The sequence below is a fragment of the Lissotriton vulgaris genome, chromosome 2_1 (assembly GCF_964263255.1).
Source record: "Lissotriton vulgaris chromosome 2_1, aLisVul1.2, whole genome shotgun sequence".
In the NCBI taxonomy this organism is placed as follows: Eukaryota; Metazoa; Chordata; class Amphibia; order Caudata; family Salamandridae; genus Lissotriton; species Lissotriton vulgaris.
This window is the reverse complement of record NC_141687.1, coordinates 372,353,535-372,373,585: the sequence shown is the minus strand read 5'-3', so window position 1 is coordinate 372,373,585 and position 20,051 is coordinate 372,353,535. Positions and strand designations below refer to the sequence as shown.

The window sequence follows — 20,051 nt, the reverse complement described above, 5'->3', positions numbered from 1 at the left end:
CCACGAGGAACGCCGCCTTCCAGGACAGGTGCTGCAACGAAGCCTTATGAATAGGTTCAAAAGGCTCCTTCATCAATCTGGACAGCACCACAAACAATTCCCATGGAGGCGAAGGAAGCCTGACAGGAGGGAACAATTTCTTCAAGCCTTCCAAAAAGTCTTTGATCACAGGGATCTGGAAGAAGGAAGTCTGTGAAGGGCATTTCCTGTAGGCAGTCAATGCAGCGCGATGAACCCCAATGGAATGAACATTAAGGCCAGACCGCGCCAAATGTAGAAGGTAAGGAAGGATGACATCTTCCTTGCACGTCGTCGGGTCAAAGTTCTTGGACGCACACCAGATACAAAACCTCTTCCACTTGTAAGCATAGGATGTCCGAGTGGAAGGTCGCTAAGACTCCTTCAGTATGTCCAGACAATCTTTGGGCAGATTCAAGTGGCCATATTGCACTATCTCAGGAGCCATGCCGCCAAACTCAAAGACAAGAGGTTGGGGTGCAACATCTGCCCCCGAACTTCGAGAGAAGGTCCGGCCTGCACGGCAGCCGTATGTGCGGAAGGAGAGACCGGTGAAGCAGGTCCGTGAACCACCACTGCCTGGGCCATTCCGGGGCAATCGGGATCATCCGTGCCCTGGACTGGGACAGCTTGATGAGCACCGCTGGAATCAGGGGAATGGGTGGAAAAGCGTACACAAAGCTGTTCGACCAGTTGATCCATAGCGCATTCCCCAGCGTCCCTTGCTGGTAGTACCTGGAGGCGAAGTCTCGGCATTTGCTGTTTTTGGCGGTGGCGAACAGATGTACGTCTGGAGTCCCCCACCTTTCGAAGACTTCTCCTAGTACTTCGTCGTTTATGACCCATTCGTGGTTTTCCTGAATCAGTCTGCTCAGTGCGTCTGCCTGAACATTCTGCACACCTGGTAGATGGGTAGCAGTTATCGTCAATCCTCTGGCCAGAAGCCAGTGCCAGATCGTCTGCGCCACCCGAGACAGGGTGTGCGATCTCGAGCCCCCCCCTGCTTGTTGAGCGAATACATCGTGGTCGTATTGTCCGTCTGTACAAGCAGAGAGTTGGTCTGGAAGGACGGATGAAAGGCCTTCAGTGCCAAGTGAACAGCTCTCAGTTCCAGGAAATTGATGCGATACGTGGACTCCATTGGAGACCACGTTCCTTGAATCTGTAAGTCTCCCGAATGCGCTCCCCAGCCGTGGAGAGAGGCATCCGTCACGATAGTCTGAGTAGGAATGTCCTTGTGGTAGGGAACCCCTCTGAGGAGATTCTCCGCTGAACACCACCACTTCAGAGACTAAAGAGCATGCAGAGACAGTCGTATCTTGTCGTCCCAAGATCCTTTCCTCTGGTCCCATTGGTCCTCCAAGCACTCCTGCAGAGGTCTCATGTGTAGTGCATGAGGAGTGAGGAAGATACAAGAGGCAATCGACCCCAGTAGAGAAGACACCCTCCTCACTGTTGTAGATGGAGCGGTCATAAGAGCCTGAGCCTTCAGAAGGATCGATCGCCGTCGCTCCTCCGAAGGAGACACGCTTGCTGACAGCGTATTGATGGTGGCTCCCAAGTACTGAATGCACTGGACCGGGATCGGGACAAACTTGGACATGTTGATGTGCAACTCCAACTTGTTCAAGAGAACGCATGTCTTCTGGAAGTGTGCTTGAGCTTCCGAGAAGGAGGCCTTGATCAACCAATCGTCCAGGTACGGGTAGACAGACACCTTGTTCTTCCTGAGGTGTGCCGCTACCACTGCCATACACTTCGAGAAGGTTCTGGGCGAAGATTTCAGCCCGAATGGCAGTACTGTGTATTGATAATGATTGGCGCCGACTTGAAATCGCAGAAACTTCCTGTGTTTGCACGTGATGGGCACATGGAAGTAAGCATCCTGTAGGTCTATTGCACAAAGCCAGTCTCCCTGTTGCAACTGAGGATAAATCTGATGCAACGACAGCATGCAAAACTTTTCTCTGCGAATCCACTTGTTTGCCTGCCGCAAGTCCAGAATGGGCCTGAACTCGTTCTTGTCCTTCTTGCGAACCAGGAAGAACCGGGAGTACAGACCTCTTCCTCTTTGAGACAGAGGTACGACTTCTATCGCCCTTTTCCTTAACAGGATATCGGCCTCCGCCTGGAGCTCGCGCAGTTGATACTGCGAGCTGACCGGAGGGATCACTGGAGGAGGGCTGATGAACCGAAGACTGTATCCATTGCAAACAATATTCAGCAGCCACTTGTCCTGAGTAATTTTTCTCCACTCTTCCAGAAAAAATATAACGCTTCCCCCCACCGGATCGGGTAACGGATGAAGGGGAAGTAACCGCTCAGGGTCGAGACTCGGCCGGGCCCTTGTTCGCGGTAGAGGACTGCTGTCCCCCTCTACCCTTCTGTCGTTTCTGGAAGGGTCTCCGGAACTGCTGCTGTTGTTGCTGCTGCTGTCCCAAAGACTGCCCCCATCCTCTTCCTTGTGCGCCGTAGCGTCTTTGGAACAGCCGGTAGGACTTCTTCTCTTTGGGCTTCTCCAAGCCCACAGCCGTAAGGGTCTCCGCCTCCACCTTCATGCGGGCCATCTCATCATCTTCGTGTTTTCCGAACAAGGTTTCCCCGAAAAGGGCAGGTTGGCTACCTGCTGCTGGGCCTCCGGCTTGAGTGACGTGAGCCGGAGCCAGGAATGTCGCCGCTGATTGATTCCATGGCAGTAACCATGGGCAGCCAACAAGGAGGTATCCACAGCCGCGCTGATGACCTGATTGGACACCAGCATCCCTTTCTTGAGAATCTCTTGGAAGTCCTCCCTCTTGTCTCTTGGTAGCAGTTCCATGAACTGTTGCAGGGAGTCCCACAGTGCCCGGTCATAACTTCCCAGCAGAGCTGTATCGCTGGACGCCTTCATGGCTGTGGAAGCGGTCCCACACGCCTTCCTTCCAGCCGAGTCGATCCATCTTTCTTTATCTGGCGGCACGATGGATGACGGGGAGGTAGAGTGTAATTTCCTGGCCGCCGTCACTATCACTGAATCCGGTACCGGATCTACTCTCAGAAAGGCAGGGTCCGAATCCGGGGCCCTGTACTTCTTTAGAAGTCGGGAGGGAGCGGCCTTCACCACCGCTGGTGTGAGGAACAGCTCCTCTGCAGGTTCCTTCAATCCAGGTACTAGTGGTAAAAGAGGGCGAGACAAAAGCTTCTTGTGAAGCGTCTCTAATATCACTGACGTCGAAGGTGTAGGGGCCGTCACAGCGATACCCTACTTCGCAGCCCCCCTCAGGAGAACCTCCTGGAAAGTGGCAATTTCATCCAGTGGAGAAACCCTGGTGTCAGGGGAGTCCGATAAGGTTGGCGAGTAGGAATGGGTCCTGGAAGAGTCCATGCGGGACCTACACCCCCGCCTCCTATGGCGACGCCTTGATCTGGTGGAGGATCTATGACGACTCCTTGATCATCTTCTCCGTCCGGAGCGTGAACGTGACCTCCTCGGCCGAGGGCGATCAACCGGATCCACCGGAGCGGGTGACTTGGGTTTAGGCGTACCCTTGGGAGGCGTCGGAAGAATAGGCAACGAAGTCGACCTCGGTGGAACCGGAGGTGGCTTCACTGGCAACCCTGGCCCAGGTTGCGGTGGAGTCAACGGAGGAGGAGTAGGATTCCTCGGAGGGGGACCCCTCGGTAATGGAGGAGGGGGAGTCACCTTCCCCGACGGGGTATACACCTCGGAATACACCGAGTCCGGCGAACCTCCTTCTCTACCAGCCTGGGACGTTGGCGAACTTCCCAAGGCGTCAGGCCTCCTTTCACCTCTCTTCAATGTAGAAGAACGGCGACCAGACGGCGAGCGCCGGCCCCTTGACGTCGAGCGTCTCTTCTTCGGCGACGAACGCCTTCGCCTCGACAGCGACCTTCTGCGCCTCGACAGCGACCTTCTGCGCCTCGACGGCGATCTTCCATGTTTCGACGGCGACCTGCGCCTCGACGCCGACCTGTGCCTCGACGGCGACCTGTGCCTCGAGGGCGACCTTGACGACGAGGACCTCCTCGACGACGAACGTCTCCTCATCGCCGACAGCGAACGGCGGTGTCGCCTCGACGGCGAGCGCCGACGCCTGGCCTGTCGGCGTCGATCGCTCGACACCGACATCGACGACGATGAAACAGTCATCGGGGACTTCGATGGTCTTGTAACATCCCTCGATGCCGAGCGTCGACGTCGTTTCGACTCCGACGATGGGGAACAGACCGTAGTCATTCCTCTCGACGCCGTAGTGGGCGCAATAGACCCAGGCAGAGAATGGTGACGTTTGCTGGCCTTCCTGCCCCTGGGGAGCCCCCCAGAGGCCTCAGCATTGGCAGAAGAAGCCCCTCCAGACCCACCTTGTGCCTTCAATCTTCTTTTCTCGAGGCCCTGAAGTCTGATCTTCTTCCTGTCCTTCAGGGTCCTGCCAGAGAAGCGTTGACAGATCACACACTCCTCTGGGACATGTGAAGAAGGAAGGCAGAGGATACACACCTCATGGGGATCCGATTTGCCCATTTATCGAATAATGCAGGCATATTCGACAAAAAACAGAGTGCAAGAACCAAGGAGAAAGGCACTGAAGTACAACAAACTACTTAACTATGAGAAAACTAGTGAAAAATCACCAAAAAAACCCTTAAAAAGGGAGAGCTCAATGCTCCAGGGTCCTGCTTGCAGGAGCCGGAAAAAAGAACTGAAAGTAAAAGGGACCTGCAGTGCATTCTGGGATACTGTGAAGTTCTGGAAAGTTCTCTTACAGGCACAGTATCCTGTTTTGCAAATAATGGCAGCCTATGGGGCTTGTCTGTCCATGTCTTCCTCTCTATCATTCCAGAGGGTTTTTGCTGCTAAGGCAAAGGAAATCTGGACAGGCTTTGCTGTTTGTGGATTTTTGGTGGAATTTCTAGTTGAAGTACTGGACAGTGTAGCCTGTTTATAGGCTGCATTATCTGTCTTTAAATTCTCTCTTAAGTGTCTGTGCAGTTCTGCTTTTTTTCGACACTTTAAGAGATTATTTTTGATTGCTCTGGGGTCCACGCACATGGGCGGGACTATTTACTAGATTATGACTATACACAGAGATCCCCTACTGCAGAACTTCTCTACCCGCTTGCAGGGTTTTAGAAGCCCCTCAACCGTCCTCTGGCCATCAGCTACAGGGACATGCAACTCCCTGTCCTGTCTGATCAGAATGAGCTGTTTTGCTACCTCTACCTTGCCATAAATATTTGTTTGACCTTTCGAAGTTAATTTATCATGGGGAGACTCTTTCATCAGTTGTTCTCATCAAACAAAAAAAAGAAAGTGCGGAAAATCAGCTTATTTTTCCAGAAATTACTCCAGGTTACTGTTGCTCAGTAAAGTGCTCCCTCTTGAATGAGTTATAATCTCACTTCTATATCAAAGCCTCAGACTAAACTCTTTGAAGACTGATGGCCTAACACATTTCAAACTCTAACCAACGGGAGGATGCTGGTCTTCCCAGACATCTCTTATGTTTATTTAAAATCCCATTGGGCACATATAACACAAGACACAGCACTCCTTTCACAGGCACCCCAGGCGAAGTGAACCCAACATAAAGCTCCTTACAGGTGTGCACACACCAAGTCTGTATGTTCCTGCAGTCGGAGTACATTCAATATGCATGCTCTGGGCAGTACACACATACCTTGCGCTTGGTTTCCTCAAACAGGCTCATCAGGCTTTCCTTGGCGGTCAGGATAGGATTACTGGCAGCCAAACTGCGCATGTAATAATACACTGCGTCTAGTTTTCTCCGCTTCAAGTAAATGGAACACAAAATGCAATAAGAGAGAATCTAGATGTGAGACATAATAACCACTACAAAAACAGTTGCACACCAAGAAACAATGAAAATGTGAAGTCAATATTCAGATAAATTGGTACAAAATGCTATTTCTGGTTCTGATGTGAAACGGTTTCCTTTGAATTCATTGACATAAGTAAGCAGAGTATCATGCCAGTCTTTGGACAATATAGCCCTGAGCCTGTTTTCTGCAAGATTGGCTCTATGTTCATTTCTACACAGCGTGATCCCCCACCCCGTCTGCAACTTGCCCATCTGCCAACAGGGCTATTAGTTCCCAGGTCATTACATAATCCCTTTCACCACTGACCAACAACTCGCCCCATCACAGAACACCATCATGGTTGGTGGTAAGTAAGGAATATTCCAGCCCCTGCTACACCAACACAAACCACACCAGTTTGCATATCTGCATTGTGTTCCACCATGAACAGAGTTGCTCACACATTCTACTTTTTAGCAAGGTTATGGAAATTTTTTCAGCTGACTAGTGACCACCTGAGCTTGGTCCAGCTCCTGCCACCAAACAGGTAGTAAAAAAACTGGGAATCAAAACAGATCAATCGATCGATGAAATCCCAGGTTGACTGTCTGTGGTACCTGCTTTGCCACCATGCGGCTCTTAAAGAAGTCTTTTCCGGGCACCCCCACTCCGATACAGAAAGTCTCTAGTCCAAGCTCTCATTACCAGCTGACCGGACTATGGTAATGTGCTCCTAGGAGCAGCAAATGACACCTTGGCATCACAAGCGGTGCAGAATACTGCTGCACGGATAAACTGCAACTTGCTCCGCCATACTACCATGGCTCCCATTTCAAGGGACCTGCACTGGCTGCCCATAAAAAAAAAAATGCTACTTACCCAGTATGCATCTTTTCTTGGCATGTAGAGCTGTAGATTCACATGCTATGCATAGTCTGCATAGTGTTGGGTCCAGATGTAACACTTTGTTTTTCTTCAAATAAATCTTTTCCAGTCACGAGGTAGGTGACTCCTCCTTTCAGTGATAGTGCGCATGGGCATCAACTTCATTGTTAGATTGTTTACCCACAGAGGGTGAAAATTGAATTCGTAAGAGTAGAATAGAAATGTCCATGCGTATGTAATCAAGTGAGCTAGTACTGGAACAGGTACAGACACCCGGGGAGGCGGGTGGGCGCATGTGAATCTACAGCTCTATATGCCAAGAACAGATGCATACTGGATAAGTAGCATTTTCCGTTTTCAGCATGTGAGCTGTAGATCATATGCTTTGCATAGACTATACAGCAGTTATCTCCCAAAGCGGTGGTTAACCTGTAGCTGTTGCAGCTGTTTGAAAAAGTGTATGTACAACTACAATTAGCTTGTTGTGTGTCTAACACATCCACACAGTGTTTTGTAAATGTGTGAGGTGTAGACCATGTTGCAGCTCTATATATGTCAGATATGGGAATGTTTCCTAAGAAAGCCATTGAAGCCCCTAGATTGCGAGTGGAATGCGCTCTAGGGAGAATTGGTAAAGGCCTCTTCGCTTTTGCATAGCATGTTTGAATGCATTGGACTATCAACCTGACATACCAGATTTAGAAATGGGATTGCCTTTCTGTGGTGGGGCAAAAGCAACAAAGAGTTGTTTAGTTTTTCAAAAAGGATTTGTCCTTTCTATGCAATAGAGTAAAGCTTGTTTAACATCTAAGGTGTATAGAGCTCGTTTTGCCATTTAATCTGGTTAAGTAAAGAACACTGGGAACTCAGATTGGTTGATGTGAAAGGCAGCTACTACTTTGGGTAGAAATGTAGGGTTAGTGCAAAGAGCCACTTTGCTCTGGTGTATTTGTAAAAATGGTTCTATGGTTAGTGGCTGAAGCTCACCCACTCTCCTCAGTGATGTAATGGCAATGAGGAAAGCAACGTGAGAAATTGCAGTTCACATTTAAGCAATGGCTCAAAGGGTGGACCCATTAGTCTGGTGAGGACAATATTAAAATTCCACGCTGGGGCAGGTGGAAGTCTTGGTGGAATGACTTGTTTAAGTCCCTCCATAAAAACCTTGATAATAGGCACTCTGAAAAGAGACAGATGCTGTATATTCTGAAGATTTGCAGCTATTGCCGCAAGATGCAAGTATATAGATGTATATGCTAGATTTGAGTACTGCAAATGCAGTAAATAACAAATGATACTTTGAACTGAAGCTTCCAGCGGGTTAATGTGGTTGTTATTACAATAAATAACAAACCACTTCCATTTAGCTGCATAGCAAGCTCTTGTAGTAGGTCTTCTGGCTTCTTTAATGATATTCATACAGTCTGGTGGAAGATTTAGATAACCAAAATCTATGATTTCAGATGCCAGATTGCAAGGTTGAGAGGTTTGGGATCTGGATGTCTTGTATCTCAATGGCTCTGCATAAGGAGACTGAGTGTGAGATGTAGTTTTTGATAAGGAACTACTGAGAGTTCCAACAGGGTAGTGAACAAGGGTTGACGGGCCCATGTGGGAGCTACTAGGATTAGTGTGAGTGATGTTTGTCTGAGCTTCCGAACCACTAGTGGAATGAGTGGGATAGGCTGAAAAGCATAGGCAAATATCTCTGACTAGTTCATCTATAGAGCATTACCTTTGTATAATGGGTGTGGATACCTGGAGGCGACATTTGGGCATTTTGGTGTGTGGCTAACAGATCTGTTGTGTTTGTCTGCTGAGCAGGTCTGCGATCTGCTGATCACACCTGGTAGGTGTTCCGCTAGGAGATAATTCCTGTGATGAATGACCCACCTCCAAATGGTTTATGCAATGTGTAACAGTTGGAGAGAGTGTGCCCTGTATGCAATATATGGCTGTCATGTCGTCTGTGCGTATCAGGACAGCTTTGCCTACAAGGTGAGTCTGGAAGTCTTTGAGAGCTAGAAAGACTGCAAACAGTTCTAGATGATTTATGTGGAGTTGCTTTTGACTCCGCTTGCTATCTCTGAATTGTGTGAGTTTGGAGATGAGCTCCCCAACCATTAAGCGATGCATCTGCTGTTAGCACGGTCTGTGGAACTGGGTCGATGAAAGGCCGTGCTTTGGAAAGGATCTGTGGATTCCACCACTGCACAGATCGATGAGTGCAGCCGTCCACCACCCCTAGATCTGCCAATTGACCTTGAGATTGATTCCACTGATCTGCTAAACATTCCTAAAGGGGACCCATTTGAAGTATTGCATACCGAACTATCAGGATGCGAGATGCCATCATTCCCAGTAGCTGCATGAATACCCAAGCTAGTAATGAGTGGTTGGACAGAAACTTGGTAATTAGAGCCTGAATATTGTGGATTTTGGCTGGGTTGGGAACAGTCTAGAGCTTTTTGTGTATCTAGAGTGGCTCCTAAGTACGTTTGCGTACTGGAGGGTTGGAGATGGGACTTTAACAGATTTACTGTGAATCCCAGGTCGCGCAGTAAGTGTACTGTAGACGCTTTGTGAGAGTACTGGCTTTGATGAGCCAGTCATCTAAGTATGGAAAGACATGAATATGTTGTCTTCGCAGATGTGCTGCGACTACTGCCAGGCATTTGGGGCATACTCTGGAGGCAGTGAATACTCTGGAGGCAGTGATGACTCCGAACGGGAGTACTTTAAACTGATCATGTTGTCCCCCTACCACAAACCTGAGGAATTTGCGATGAGCAGGATGTATTGGAATATGGAAGTATGCGTCCTTTAAGTTTAGAGTAGACAGAAAGTCGCCTTCCAATTGAATATATAGGTGTAGGTCTCTCAGGTCTAATATAGGCATGAGAGATTCGTCCTTTTTTGGTATGAGGAAGTATAGGGAGTATACCCGAGCCCTTGATATTGTAATGGGACGGGCTCTATAGCTCCTTTTTGTATTAGAGAGTGTACTTCTTGTTTGAGAAACTCAAGATGTTCTGGTGACATTTTGTGTGTTTGCGGAAGAATGTTTGGGGGATTGTCGGTAAGCTATAGGCAATAACCAGATTGGATAATATCTAGGACCCATCTGTCTGACGTTATTGTATTCCATACGGGAAGGAATAGAGAGAGATGTCCCCCGACAGGTGTGGGATAATCGGGGGGGATGGAGGAAAGCCACTATTTGTTTACAGCAGGGGAAATACAGGGTGCTCCTTCCCTTGCCATTATTTTTTTTTTATAGATTCTTTTTATTATTATTATTATTATTATTATTGCTTCGAAATCCTCCTCTAAAAGTAATCTCTGGGAGAGGGTGACTGATTGTTGCCTTTATAGGAAGATGAGGTAATTGTGGATATATTATTTGAGCCCCCCTGTAAAAGAAGCGGCAAAAGCAACCCCTAACAGAAGGGGACTGCCGAGCTCCCATGGATTTTGCGACCTCCGTGTCCTTTTAAAAAAAAAATTCTAAAGAGGTATCCATCACAGGACACCAAAAAGGTGTTCTTTATTAAAGGGTAGGTTTAAAATGGAAGCCTGGACTTCAGGTTTAAACCCTGAAATCCTTAGCCAGGAGTGACGTCTTAGAAGGACACTAGTGTTGACAGCACAAGCTCCTGTGTCAGCTGCGTCTAAAGCACACCTAATGGAAGTGTTGGAAATTAGTTTTCCTTCCTAAATTAACTCATGTACCTTTGGTTTATGATAGTCTGGCACAAATTGGAGCAATTGTGCCAATTCGTCATGGTGAGCCATGTTGTATCTTGATAAGAGAGCCTGGGTGTTGGCAATACGCCAGTGATTGGCTGCTTGCACTGCTACTCTTTTGCCAGAGGCATCTATAAGCTTGGACTCCTTGTCAGTAGGAGGGGTATCTCCTGTTTGAGAGTTTGCTCTTTTGCTTGCGTTGGAAACGACAAGGGAGTCTAAGGGAACTTGGCCTTTAATGTAGACAGGGTCTGTAGGTGCAGGTTTGTATTTTTTATCTACTTGTGGTGTTCGTATCCTTGCATGCACTGGGTCCTTAAAAATATCATCTGTATGCATGTCCTTAAGCATGGGTTTTGTACGATTTACTCTTTGAGAAGAACTTCATGTCGCAAAAAGAAAATCCCTTTCAAGAGGCTCCTTGTGAAGTTGAACCCCGTAATATTGAGAAGCCCGGTTAATTAATTCTATGTACCCTACATTTCGTCAGGTTGAGAGGGTTTTGTAGGGTATAGATCTAGGCCAGTGTCAGTGTTAGGATCTGTATTGTAATCATCCCATGCATCGGGGCTATTGTCATGTGGTGCGTCCATCCCGTCATCTTGGTGATCCGGTGACTGCGGTTTTGGAGAATTGGTAGGAGTAAGGAGTAAATTACGGTCATGAGGAGGCGGGGAAGGATTAGTACCAACATTTTTTTTTTTAAGGGGAATGTGGTAAGCTTCTTCCATCTCTGGCTTAAGTTTAACTGGCAATTTTACACGAATTTTACCAGTTTTAGAGTTAATATCAAGTTCTTTCTGTTTCGGGTCAGTGTTGCAAGGCGGGACATTGAAACGAGGCTTCTTCGATTGTGGAGGAGGTGTTTTGTCTTACGGTGCCAATGTTTTAAATGCGAAAGCTTTTGGCACCAAGGTTTTCGGCTCCGAAAATTTAGGTTTTGGTATCGAAGGGATGTCAATGACGACGTGTTTGGATTTAGGCACCAAAGATTTTGGTTCAGTGCCAGAATAGGGCCGACTCGGTCCAGAGCCGGAAAGCTTTGGTTGGTGTTTTGGTGCTGAAGCCCGAAGGTGGGGCGTTGGAAACATGTTCTCGGTGCCTTTTTCTTGGACATGAGTATGGGCAGGGGGTATCAGTACTCATGATACGCTGACCCTGCGGAACGTCTTCTTCCATTTCAGAGTAGCCTTCAGACAGGGAAATGTATTCCTCGGCTCCTTGTGCGTCGAATATTTCATGTTCAGAATCTTCTCCAAAGAGACTGAGAGCAAAGCCGCCTTGTTGGAACATCTAGTGATGTCGAATTCGAGGATCACGGAGCTTCTTCTTTAGTTGAAAAGATCTGCACGTGTCGCAGTCTTGTTCGTTTTGTTCCGGAGACAGACACAAGTTCCACACCTCATGCAAGTCGGTGCGCGGATACTTCGTGCGACATATGGGACAGAATTTCGATGGAGCCGCTCCATCAACTGCGAGCTGACCTGACGCGGGTTGGCCCAACGGCCAGCCACAAGTTTTCCGATCGGAGATTTCTTAAATGATACGATACGCAAAGAATGGGAACGCGATCGAGAAACAAGAACGCCGAGGGTAGTGGATTGCTCACCGAGAGGAACCCGAGAACAGTGACGAACCAGAGCACAGCAATTTACGTTCAAACCCGATGGTGGAAAAAAACAATCTAACAATGGAGTCGATCCCCATGCGCACTATCACCGAAAGGAGGAGTCACCTACCTCGTGACTGGAAAAGTGGCAGACTATGCAAAGCTCGAGCAGTATATTCTTCAAAATATTCTGCTTGACCCAGAAAGCCTTAATTAAGGCCTTGCCCACTTATTTGCATTTCAAGCTTTGCCTGTATCAGTCATGGCTTTAAGATCTTCCAATTAGTCTTATTTAAAAATGTCTCGCAAGGTCACCGACAGATTCGTGGGTAGATCATTTTCCTATCTGGCGTCATCATACTGGAATAAACTTCCTGTCTTGTCGGCCAAGTGAGGACCATACTAAATTCAAATAGCTATTAAAAATTTGCTATTGCTATTTTTCTCTCTAAATTTCTGGCGAGTACTCATGCCAACCTGCTGTGACCAGCGCCGAGATTCTCCTCGGATAGGGAGTTTAAATAAAAATAATGGTTTATTTCTGCCATCATCCTGATCCATTTACTCGCATGTCCCTCTCATTTCAGCTCCCGCAGTATGTGGTGTATTGTCTTTGGGCCCCTATCCTAGCATGGATTCATTCATATTGTGGGTTTCAGAGACAGGAGATCACAACTTAATTTGGGGCAGTGGTTCCCTTCTTCATAGTTGTCTCCGAGATTAGCGTGCATCGTTTACTCAAGAGACAACCAGGATTAGCTCTAGTCCATGATCTTGGCAGTCTAGGCCATGCCAACCTACTGTAGGCCTGACGTCCATGTCAGGATTGGCTTCATGGCCTGTGCCAGCCTTCTGCACACCAGTCATTTCGATGGTATTCCAACAGCCTGACCCAATCCAATCTTCTAACAGTATAGTGGCAAGCCTACCTTTTTTGTCACTAGTTCCCAGCCTGTTCAGCTGCCTGCCTTCTGCAGCCATGTCCTATTCAAAGCTCACAATTTATCAATGATTGCAAGAGTGTCTAGCGCAGTGAATGTAGTTACTTACATTCACTGCGCTAGACACTCTTGCAATCTCAAAAGCCACAACTATCTTCCACTGCATAAATGAACAAATGTGTACTATACCAGAACTGCTTGTAGTTTGGGTATTCTTTGTAAAACAACTCCAAGTAGTCGGTCTCAGATTCATAACACAAATACCAAGCAGCAGCATATGCTCCATTACAATGATCAGAAAGAACCTATAGAGAGTGCAACTCTAGGAAGTGGCTGGTACTACAATTATGAATCTAAACTTTAAACGTTCTCAGACACCAACCTGAAGTACTTCTTTCTACAATACTGTTCCAATTAAACGGCATAAATTGGAGTGATCGATGGAGTAAGAGCCTAAAGTGTATGCAAAACGTTTAAAAAAAAAAAAAAGGAATAATATGTGGTTCACCAGATGCATCATGGAAACCGTCTTTACCACATACCCAATCATCTGGTTTCTCCTTTTGCTTGAACATTAGAAAAGTCAAAGCTGGTGAATCTGTCTACTAGCGCTGTCCGTACTTAAAAGAGCATAAATGATGTGAGCCTATAATGCACAAAGCTAAGTAACTGAATGGGTCAGAGGCCAGTGCAAGTGAATATGTAAGTATTCAAACCCACTGTAATGGCGCCCTCAGTGAGAGTTAAAACAATGGAAACAAATGGAAGCATGATACTTTATTATGATTCAGTGTGCATAACGTTAAAAACTGCTATGATTGAGAGTTCAACTCCTTCTCAATAGTCTTCTATTTCACAGTTTCATGATTAGACCCGGTAAACATGTTATTTGCAAGTTCCTGCTGAATGCCAGACCAACATATGTAAATCTACCTTGGCAGGCAATCAGATCGTTTAATGGAAATTGCCCTTTTTTCTTAGTAAATTTATGTTTGTTCTTTTCCCTTTTTATTTTTTATTGAAGTCCTTCATGGCAATACAACATTATAAATAATATACAGCCTATCGACATTTCTGAACTTTTTTAGCATAAAAAACATTTATACAAGCTTAATAGATAGATCATATACCATACAACAAGTAATCCAAAAACAGGGAATTAATTAGCATCACAATATATATCTGTAATCTATACTAATATAATAAAGAGATCGCCCAAACCTTTGAGGCGGGTAATCTCCGGAACCACAGCACCAATCAAAACACCCAATACAGCGTTGGAAAGGGCAGTTGCAGCAGAAGGACATAGGCTACGCAGACGCCCACCATATACATTTAAAAGGTAAAAGAACCGTGCCAGCAAAGTAGTCCCTTGTGGGCGTGTCTGCGTTGTGCTGAGGGCGTGTGCTGAGGGCGTGACAAACGCTGGGGGTGTGTGGTACGTTCCGCCCTTCATGCCATGTCTCATATCGTGTGCTAATCCCACCCTGCTCCCTTTAAATACCCCTGCACCCCATAATCATAACACACCCTTACTCCTTAAAATACCCCAACACCCTTAAACACTAACCCATCTTAACCGTATAAATATACCACTGTACCCCAAAACCCAAACCTACCCCATAACCCTAAAATACCCCTGTATCCCAAAACCCAAACCTAGCCCTGAACCCTTAAAATACCCCTGTACCCCCAAAACCCAAACCTACCCCTGAACCCTAAAAATAACCCTGCACCCCAAAACCCAAACCTACCCCATAACTCTAAAATACCCCTGTATCCCAAAACCCAAACCTAGTCCTGGACCCTAAAAATACCCCTGTACCCCCAAACCTAGCCCATAACCCTTAAAATACCCCTGTAGCCCAAAACCCATACCCATCCCTAAACCCTAAAACTACCCCTGTACCCCATGACCCAAAACTATATCTGAACCCTTAAAATACCCAAACACCCCAAAACATATACCTCAATACCCCAAAACATATACCCCTATACCCATACTTACCTTATCCAAACATTAAAAAAAAACATGCTTTTACCATTCGTGCATTTACAATGAATTTCGTTGTAAATGTATGCATGGTAAAAGCATATAAAATGTAATGCGATGCGTTTTAATGGCATTGCGGAATTATGGTACTTTCGTAATGAAAGTATGCGGAGTGATGGTATGTGGAAAAAAAGTTGCGGAATAATGGGTGTTTACCCTCCCCCAGTAAGTACATTGGTGGCACGGCGGCCCACATCTCCAGCAACATACTAATTTTTTCACCACCCATTTGAAAAATGCACAGGTCTCTCTCATTGATGGCCAGCACCACATACACTTTTAGATATACCTCCCGCCACAAGTTCTAGAATTGCGAACTTTAGAGCTGGGGAGCTACGTTCGAATCTCGGCATCAGCTCAACATCCAGTGATTCCAGGCAAATCGCTTTGTCTCCCCGTGCCTACCATAAATGAATGTGTTCTTCTGTAATGTAAATTGTGCTCATGCCATGTTGTCGAGTTGGCGCTATATAATATTGTAAGGAAAAATAAAGTAGGGAAATTCGAGTTCACACACTACTGAGCGCGCACTCTTAGGTGCATCAGCAGTGCACTGTGTATCAGAGCGTTTCACGGGCCTGTCAGAGATAAGAAATGCTATCAAAACAAAATCCTACAAAACAATATACTACTGGCCGGCAGCAATTCATACCCGGACAACGTCGGGACAGGCTGCTAGTATGCTATAAAGCTTTAAAAAAACGAGACCTCCAAATATAAAAGAAATTACTCTCTAATTTAGTCAAAAAATGCACCCCAGATCTTATCAAATTTTGAAATCCCCCCATTCGTAAAGATAAAGTCCGCTCACTACTTTTTCCCCCCTTTTAATCTTATGCAACCATTCACATATAGATTGAATCTGCTCTGTACGTCATAGTTGTAATAAAATAGATCTAGCCACTGCCATAGCGATATATAACAATTTAGCCATCTGATCAGGGAAGGAAAGGTCAGGATTAACTAAGTACAAAATGTATTTCTCATTCACTGCAATCTTAATACCGCATTCAATCTGAAGATAGCAAAATATCTCTTCCCAAAATTTAGAAATCTTGACACAGTGAAACATGACATGTGACCAGTTAGCTGAAGAATGATGAATACATCTAAAGCAATGCGGAGAGTGATTAGAATACATTTTAAAAATAGAGTAAGGTGTTCGGTAGAGTAACCACTTACTAAAGAATAACATTCTCCACCAATTTGCCCCTCGTAATGTGCTAAAATTAAATTTATTGACCACTGACCAAACATTCAAGGGCATAGCCTGATTTTCCTGATCCAGCCATTTTTTTTATCGCCTTTTGACTAAGATCCAGATTCCTATTTTGGGTAAGATGGCGCTTCCATACCCCAGGTTTTCTACAAGGTACTAAAACTAATTATTCATTTATTAATTGGTTTTGTTGGTCTAATTGAGAAATATTCAATTGAACACAGAATTTATACACTAAGTTATATGACCCTAATAGAATTACATTTCTAGTAATTAATTGTGACATTTCCCCCGGGGTAATCCATTTCCCATTTCTCATGAAGTATGCAACTTTCAAAAACCCTACCACAGCCCAATTAACCAAACATTGTATAATGCCAGCAAGTGGGAAGATGCTTGATAATAAGGTTGTTGAATTAATCACGGGAATAGAATATCTTTTGAACAGAGCCTGAAGTTTTTTTTAAAACCACTGTAGCGACTTATAGCGGACTAATTTGGGAGGTTTAAAAATCTGCAGAGCAGCATGAATCTGAATTTCTTTACACATTAGATCAATAAAAGTATTTAAGAATAGTTTTTTTGTTTGAGGTTGACATTTAAATCTGGATAAATACTGTGCAAAATATGCATTATAATAATCCCTGAGATTTGGCAGGGCGAGCCCTCCCTGGTCTAGATCCTCATATAAAGTGCTAAGTGCAATACAAGGTGTTTTCTTTGCCCAAATAAAGGCTGTAAACATAGATTCTACTGTAGTAAAGAAAGAGCCTGGCAAAAAACATGAAATAGTCTAAAAACAAAAAATTAAACAAGGGAAGAATAGACATTTTAATTAAAGCCACCCGGCCAAAAATGGATAACGGTAGAGAGTTCCAGCTTGAAAACAATGTCTGAAATCTTCGAAGAAGAGGATCAAAATTCAGATGATATAAATCCCTAACAGATGCCAAAAAAAAACTCCAAGATATCTCTTGGGTCTAGTGTTGGTACAAGAGGCAATGTCAGAATGTCAATCAATCAATCAGGAGTTTGTTAAAGCGCAACTACTCACCCGTAAGGGTCTCAAGGCGCTAGGGGTGGGGGGGTGGGGTGGGATGGGAGGGGTGGGGGAGGAAGGTGGGGGGTGCAGGTTCCATTCCATCAAGAAGGGGGTCTGTCGAAGAGCCAGGTTTTGAGGTTTCGTGCGAAGATGGGGAGCGATGTTGTCTGTCTGAGGTGGAGCGGAAGGGCGTTCCATGCTTTGGCCACGAGGAAGGAGAAGGAGCGGCCTCCCGATCTGGTCTTTCTGGTGCGGGGGACCTCGGCGTAGGAAAGCTGGGCTGATCGTAGGGTCCTTTGGGGTGCGTGGAATTTGAGTCGGCTGTTCAGGTATGCTGGTCCGGTGCCGTGGAGGGCCTTGTGTGCGTGGGTGAGCATCTTAAAGGTGATTCTCGCCTCGACGGGGAGCCAGTGGAGTGTGCGCAGGTGCTGGGAGATGTGGCAGTGTTTTGGCAGGTTGAGGACCAGTCTTGCGGCGGCGTTCTGGATGTTCTGTAGCTTGCGGATGAGGTTTTTGTTTATTCCGGCGTAGAGTGCGTTGCCGTAGTCGAGTCTGCTGGTGACCAGGGCGTGAGTGACTGTCTTTCGGTGTTCGAGGGGGATCCATTTGAAGGTCTTACGAAGGAGGCAGAAGGTGTGGAAGCAGGAAGATGAGACAGAGTTGATCTGGCGGTCCATTTTGAGCTCGGAGTCCAGGATGATTCCCAGGTTGCGTGCGTGGTCTGTGGGGGTTGGCGGGTTTCCGAGGGCGGTAACTCCAGAACTTTACCCCCGCATTGTATTATTTCCGTTTTCTTTTTATTAATTCGCTATCCCCCTAAGACTTCAAAGTCCTCAAAAAGCTGAAGTACTTTAGCCTGGATTCTCAATTCAGGTTTTATAATCAGCATGATGTCATCTGCGTAGAATTTCAGTTTTGCCATTGATGGAATTGGAGGGGGTATTTCCGCACAGTTCCTTAACGCTATTGCCAGAGGATCAATGAAAAAAGCAAAAAGGACTGGCGATAAGGGACATCCTTGTCTTGTACCGCGTTTAACTGAGACTGACCCAGCCACTGAGGTGTTGATAATTATATTAGCTTTGGCTTTGGTGTACAGATTGCGAATCAAAGTTATAATTTTAACAGAAACCCCAAAGTGACCTAAAATAATAAACAGTGTCTCCTAGACCACAAGGTCAAAAGCCTTTTCGGCATCTAATAATAAAACTAAAGCAGGTATCCCTCGTGTCTCAAAATAATCCAAAGCCTCGATTAAATAATGAGTGTTAGTAACTAACTGTCTACCCGCGATAAAACCATTCTGATCGGAGTGGATCAATTCCACAGAACATTGATTGAAATGTAAAGATAGAAGTTTTGTTACAATTTTGTAGTCCGAATTTATTAATGTTATCGGACGATAAGAATTTGGACCTTTGCTATCCTTCCCCTTTTTCAAGAAACTCACTACATTACCTTGTCTAAAGGATTCTGGTATTGTTCCTCCCTCTAACATAAAATGTATTAATGTAAGGAAAAAATCAGCAAATACACAAAAAAAGACCTTAAAAAACTCTGATAGGAACCCAGCTGGGCCGCACGCCTTACCATTAGGAAGATCTTTAATCACTCTCTATAATTCCTCCATAGAGAACACGCTAGCCATGGATTGTTCTGTTTCTGAAAGAACAGGTAATTCATTATTATGTAAAAAAGTTTCTAGCAAAATGGTATCTACTCTCTGCTGCTGGACGTAAATAGATTAATAATGCTTGAGCATTATGTCTCCTATTTTTATCGGGTCGACTATCACTGAATCAGTGACAGGACATTTTAGAGATTTAATTATGTTCGCAGCAGCGTGTTCCCTAGCCTGCCAGGCCAAAAAAATGCCCGTGAAGTTGCTTTCTTCATATACCTTTCGATATTGTTGCTGAAAAACAGCTTCACTCTGAGCATAGTAATTAGCACTAAGATCCCGTTTGGCCTGATCAAGCTGATGTTGATTGATTATAGACGGATTATGGAGCATTATAGAACTTAGTGTTTGCACATTTTGCTCTAGATTTTTCTTCTTAACTCTAAGTTCCTTAAAATTGGCGGCATGCTTTCCGATGATTGTACCACGAATAAAAGCCTTAAGCGAGTCCCAAACTATGTTTAATGGGCAGACTCACTATTTTGAGTGAGAAATTCTGTAATCTCTTCCTTCATGGATTCGACCCAAGCTTCGTTACTCAAGTAATGTCTGTTAAAAACCCATTGTTTGGGTGTTTTTATAGAGTTTTCTAGGTGAATCTGAAATTAACATAGCGTGATCCGAAAATCCATTAAAAAGAATTCTCTGGTAACTAAAACAAAGATTTCTGGAGACTAGAAAAAAATCTATACGTGATGTGGACTTAAATCTGCCTCACCAGCAAGTAAATTCTGCTTTAGTTGGAAAGTTCAAACGCCAAGGATCATGCAAATCAAGGGTGACTTCGTAATTTTGTAGAATTTTTAAAGATTTAGGCTTTAACTGTCTTCTAATCTGAGTAGAGTCTATTATCGGATTGATGAGAATATTAAAATCTCCCCCAATTATAACATCACCTCTAGCTGTCAGTAAAGATTGAAAAAGCTCTTCATGGGCCAGATGTAGGTAGACATTTACCGACCGGTAACGGCCGATTCGGCCGTTACCGACCGGTAAATGGCTATTCTAAATGTAGGTAGGCCATTTTACCGAATCG

The 20,051-nt window shown here is 45.4% G+C and overlaps 1 protein-coding gene across 2 annotated transcripts in view; it reads right to left on the bottom strand.

Annotated features, from left to right (window-relative positions):
- SMG6 (SMG6 nonsense mediated mRNA decay factor) overlaps window positions 1-20,051 on the bottom strand; it is a 1,283,123-nt gene that overhangs the window by 1,080,589 nt on the left and 182,483 nt on the right. For both annotated transcript variants that reach the window (XM_086955188.1, XM_086955187.1), the window contains exon 7: window positions 5,697-5,807. In XM_086955188.1, coding sequence (XP_086811314.1) covers window positions 5,697-5,807 — 111 coding nt within the window. The remainder of the gene's footprint in view (window positions 1-5,696; window positions 5,808-20,051) is intronic.